Source organism: Sparus aurata, chromosome 8 (assembly GCF_900880675.1).
Source record: "Sparus aurata chromosome 8, fSpaAur1.1, whole genome shotgun sequence".
NCBI classification, from domain to species: Eukaryota; Metazoa; Chordata; class Actinopteri; order Spariformes; family Sparidae; genus Sparus; species Sparus aurata.
The window spans coordinates 1,202,207-1,208,206 of record NC_044194.1 but is presented as its reverse complement, the minus strand read 5'-3'; the positions used below and the strand labels follow the sequence as shown (position 1 = coordinate 1,208,206).

At 41.1% G+C, this 6,000-nt stretch overlaps 1 protein-coding gene across 1 annotated transcript; it reads right to left on the bottom strand.

Annotated features, from left to right (window-relative positions):
• Positions 1–1,757, bottom strand: LOC115586248 (E3 ubiquitin-protein ligase TRIM21-like). Its single transcript, XM_030425104.1, has one exon. It carries the CDS (start codon positions 1,755–1,757, stop codon positions 168–170), a length of 1,590 nt encoding a protein of 529 aa, XP_030280964.1. The 3' UTR covers positions 1–167.
• Between the last annotated feature and the right edge of the window lie 4,243 nt (positions 1,758–6,000).

Below are 6,000 nucleotides of genomic sequence, written 5' to 3'. Positions count from 1 at the left end.
GAATTGCGTGAACTCACCAGCATGTCAAGAAGTATTTGGCGATCATAGATGAGTACAACAGAGACATCTTGCCATTGAGAGAAATGGGCCGAAAACAAAGAGCAGATGAGACAGATAATGCGACAATAAATGATGCAAACACTTCTGTAGAAATACAAATGTTTGTTCTACTCTGTGTGATTGACAGGAGAGATGATCAGAGGAGCAGAGTTTTTACCTTTATAATTAACACATGGACAGAAGAATGGGTAGAGTTTCTGAGTGAGGTAGCAGCCAGTAAAGGAGTAGATAAGAGCTGCAGCATCAACGTCATAAAAGGAGACCAGACCCTCCTCATAATCCACAAACACCCCCACCTTCTCAGGCCGACACTCCAGAGAGAGACTGACTGAAGGGTCAGAAGCAGCTTTGTACTCATTTTTATTCCTTAAACATATCGTCCAGTAACCATCCTGAGGCGTCAGTGTGATCTGTCCCTTCCTGTTGATCGACTCTCTGGCCACTCCTAAATCCCAGTCAGTCTTCTCTTTAACCTGAACCTCAAAATAAAAACTTCCTGAAGAGAAACTCTGCTTTGATAAGACACAGACACAGCTATCAAATCTCTCTGGATTGTCTGGGAGTTTCTTCTTTACATCACCATGTTTAACTTGTTTTCCATCATCAGACAGGATGAGTTTGGGATGTGCTGTATCAGGATCGAGTGTCACATCCACTGCATACTGCTGGACCCTCTTCAGCTCGGCCTCAAGCAGCTTCTTCATCTGTATACTGAGCGTCTCCTCCAGCTGATTCACAGCTCTCACCACGGTCGGCACATATGAAGGTGGATGGACGCTGACTCCTGTCCAGTTCTTGGTGGGTGGAGCAGTGTTCAGTGATGGGAAGCTTTGGAGGAGGTGGAGGTGGTCTTCAGACTGTGAGAGCTGCTCCACCTCAGAGCTTCTCTTCTCCAGCTCAGAGATTTCCTGTTCCAGCTCTTTGATGAAGCCTTCAGCCTGTTTCTCTGTCTCTCTCTGCTTCTCTTTGATGGTGTCGATGAGCTCGGCCTGGCTTCTCTCAACAGACTCCTTCAGAGCGCTGAAGACCTGAACACCAGCTGCTATCTCTCTGTCTGCATCTTTCTTACTGAGCTCCACTGAGCGCTTCATCTCCTCAATCTTCAGTCGTCTCTTCTGGATCATCTGCTGAATTTCAGCGTCTGTCTTCCCCAGCTCGGCCTTCTTTCCTTCATATTCTTCTGTCAGAGGAACAACATCATGTGTCTTGTGGTCTAAAACAGTGCAGAGCATGCAGACACACGTCTGGTCGGTCTTACAGAACAGCTCCAGCAGTTTATCGTGCTTCGTACACATCCTGTCTTCCAGGTTCTCCACAGGGTCGATCAGCTGATGTCTTTTCAGGCCTGACTTTGTCAGATGAGGCTCCAGGTGAGTCTCACAGTAGGAGGCCAGACACACCAGGCAGGACTTCAGGGCCTTCAGTTGGGTTCCCATGCAGTCGTCACAGGGAACTTCTCCTGGTTTGGAAACTTGTTGCTCTGAGCTGCTGCTGCTGGCTTTCTGTTGAGCTGACTGTCTGAACTGAGCAGCCATCTCAGACATGAAAGTATTGACCTGCAGCTTTGGTCTGTGTTGAATGATGCAGGTTTTACAGAAGTTGTGTCCACATGGTGTGCTGACTGGCTCAGTGAACACATCCAGACAGATGGAGCACAGAAACTGATCTTCAGTCAGCAGACAGCTGGCAGCAGACATGTTTACAGTCTGAGGACAAGTGAGAAACGCAAAACTATTATTACATTTCTGTTCATTATTCATTTAAAAAATGGTACTATGTTTTGTGCAATGAGGAGATTCAAGCCTGAATTGTGTTCAAGTAGAACTCAGACATGCAGTTCAGATTTAGGTATTTCTATGTAGGTCAGAAACTTAGTGACAACACGGTGGCTCTTAATAAATATTGAATTTGGCTGCCTGCAGAAAATTGAATATTTCTGAGTATCACTCAAAAAGACAGAAACAGACATATCTGTGAGGCAACTGGGACCACTTCCTTTATTCTGCCTTATATCTTTAAAGAATCAGGGGTCTTGTTTTGGCTTGGCCTGCAGATCATTCCAGGAAAGAGACTGACTTGTATCTCACACATATGTCAACAGATTTATTGACCTGATTAATATCTCACGATGTTGCGATTACAGAGATTCCTAAATTCCTGGAATAATTCACACACTCAAACTCAAGCTTTTAATAACTCTTCATCTCAATAATCTTCTGATCTGACTGAACCACTTTGAGATCGACCAAGTACAAACGCTACCAAACTACCAAAAACGAGGACTGAAATTGAAATCGCCGACTTCTCATTGGGTGTTGGTCACGGCACCAAGAGACTTTTTTAGTGGATAGGTGTGAAACAGGTGAGCTGAATTTCATACATGTAGGTGAAACCTTGATGCTCTTTAGAGCCAGTTTGACATGCCAATGACCAACAACCACAACACATGTACATTTTGTGTGATGCTTTTGCAAAGTGTTATGCCTTTTTAAGCCCCCTCTGATTTACTTTGGCATACAAAGACAATTATTTTCAATGGTCAGTCATCAATAAACATAAATCTATGAGTAACTTTGATGGTAAATACAAAAGGAGATGAAGACGTATTAAAATGTGTTATTTTGCTGAGAGGAAGTAAAGCAATACGACTATTGACTCCTATTATGTCTATACTATTTCATAAAGTGTTTAACATTTATATATGATTTACTAACAACATTGATTTATCAAATGATATTTTTCATAAGGCTAGTTTACCTCTTCATGTAACTGTCAGTAATATACGCTGCTGACATGGAATAACAAAGACAGCAGGAAGTGTGGGAGATAAATATGATTCTCACTGGTCATTCTGTCCTCATACGATAGGAGGTAATACGTATCCTGTTTGTGACGCCAATTTGTTGTGGAATATCTGCTCGCTTGACCATTCAGGAGAGATGACAACTCAGAGACACCGATGACTTAAATTGAGGTAGTTTATACAAAGTTGATCAAGGAGGAACATAATAACATCACATCTGTCTGCACGAAATGTTGACATGATAACCATAACAAATCTTCCCAAATGCCTGAATGATATCTTACAGCTTCAGGAGGCAGTTTTTCCATGCATGGTTATCTGTTTAACAACATAGCAAGGGGTGATGCAGTTTCTTTCTCCAATATCCAGAGGACTAAGAGGTTAAATAGGTCAGAGACACTTAGTCTGTAAACAGACAGTGTAAAAACTTGCTTGCTGTTGGTAGCTGGATTATGCATATAGCCTCTACATTGGCATATCAGTCAAAATATGAGGACCAGGGAAGTGACTTTCAGCTTTTATTGCTTTATTCAGTCGATTGTATTACAGACTGATTTGATTTGAATAAATAAAAGAAGACAAGTGATTAATTAGCCAACATACAAAGGTAAATCGTCTCTCAGAAAATAAGTTAGAGAGTAATAGAATAGAATCCTATTTTTCTCCCATAGGAAGTACCGAGACAGTGAGTCTGACAGGAAAGAGTTTGAAGGTCGAGGCCACCTACCAAAGTGTATTTACAGCTATGACAGTTGTAAAACACCAGTTTTATTCCTCTACAGGCAATAAAAGCTGCCATGACTAATTTATCTTCCAACGCTTTTTTTCTTTAATATGTTTTGGCATTTAGCTACTCTCTTATGTATGTACAGTATGTGGTGTAACAACCTGAGTAACTGAGGCGCTGGAGCCTTAAAATTACAGAACACAAACAGGTAAGAACAAGGTGGTAAATTAGCTTAATCTACAGCTGATTGCATTCTTACTAACTGTAATGGGCCAGATCAGTCTCCCTGGTTCAGTTTTTACCTGGTTTGTACCTGTTGTTTTCATCTAAAATGACATAGTTCTATGGTTTAATATTATGGATGGTAAAACAGATGTAAAAAGTCTGTGTAGGTCAGTGAACTCACCAGTGTTTGCAGGGATTTGCTCAGTAGAAACTAGAGAGTCTGGACTGCAGCTCTGCTATCACTCTCGCCAACTGAACCTTTGATTTGAGGAAATGTGATGATGAAACTTTTCTTCTCTCGGTGTTGCTCCTCCTCCCAGTGCAGCTCTTTCACTGAGGATCTATTGGCTCATTGGGAAACAACTTAAAGTAGCTTTGCAGCAGCTCTTCTCTTCTCTGTGGGGGAAGGTTACAGCAGCCTGTTGAACAAATAATTACAAATAGACTAGCTAAGAAAAGAGGTCAGTGGAAGATATTGAAGGACAAACTGCGTCTTGTTCGACCAACATGCTACAATGCTCCCTCCGACGTTCGGCTCACTCTTTAGTCTGTAATTTCACTTTACTGCCATGTTACAAACTGTAACCATCTTTTCTTGATAAAAATACTAAAGAGAAACTGAGATGGAAAACGTTTGTCACTGGGCCACATTAAGAAGGTTCTGAAAAAAGAATCACAATGACTCAAAACTACATTGTTGATATTCCCTTTGAAATATCAACTGGAAACAGAGAGGCAATGCCAGTGCTGCACATTAATCTGGACATTACAAATTGGACATCTGTATGAGGAAGCAGCTAAAAAAGAGTGAATAGTTTTAAAAGTGTAAGAGGATGAAGGATGCTAAATCAGATGGAGGATCGGACACAAGAAAATGTTCTTTTTCTATTTTATCCATAGAGAAATTCAAAATCAAATGACTTTAAGATGAAGTTTAGTCAGGATGCAGCTCTTCTTATATTTACAATGATCAGAACCAAAACATGCTTCATATTTCCGAGAACATTGTTTTCTGATAATTCAACAGTGTTGAAGGCAGGTGATGCATTGATTAGAATACATGAGACTACATTATATAATAACCAATGTGGTAAAACTGGTGTATTGTTCTAGTAAAATGTAATGTGACACATCAAAGAAACACATTTGCAGAAAAAAAGGAAAAAGCACATTGGTCAGAATTGTTACACCAGTAACTGTACATTTATTACAATCAAAGATGTGAACATTTCTCTGGAATTTCAAATGTTTGTTCTACTCAGTGTGATTGACAGGAGAGATGATCAGAGGATCAGAGTTTTCACCACCATCATTAACACATGGACTGAAGAATGGGGAGAGTTTCTGAGTGAAGCAGCAGTCAGTAAAGGAGTAGATAAGAGCTGCAGCATCAACGTCACAAAAGGAGAGCAGACCTTCCTCATAATCCACCAACACCCCCACCTTCTCAGGCCGACACTTCAGAGAGAGACGGACTGAAAGGTCAGCAAGAGCATAGTACTTATTGTTATTCCATAAACCTATCTTCCAGTAACCATTCTGAGGAGTCGGTGTGATCTGTCCCTTCCTGTTGATCGATTCTCTGGCCACTCCTAAATCCCAGTCAGTCTTCTGTTTAACTTGACCCTCATAATAAAATCATCTGCTTTGATAAGACACAAACACAAGTATCAAAAATCTCTGGGTTGTCTGGGAGATTCTTCTTTACATCACCATGTTTAACTTGTTTTCCATCATCAGGCAGGATGAGTTTGGGATGTGCTGTTCCAGGATCGAGTGTCACATCCACTGCATACTGCTGGACCCTCTTCAGCTCAGCCTCAAGTTGCTTCTTCATCTGTTTACTGAGCTTCTCCATCAGCTGATTCACAGCTCTCACCACAATCTCCTCAGACTGTGAGAGCTGCTCCACCTCAGAGCTTCTCTTCTTCAGCTCAGAGATTTTCTCTTCCAGTTCTTTGATGAAGCCTTCAGCCTGTTTCTGTCTCTCTCTGCTTCTCTTTGATACATACACACACACACACACTTTTACATAGTACATGTTAGTTAGATTGTGTGTTTTCATCTTTGTGTTGAATAAAAGACTTTTGAACCTTCTTCCTGTCTATTTAACATTGCACAAGAATGACTGTTGCCAACCTCTACACTTTCAAGAACTCCAAAGTCCTTCAATCATTACTGGCTG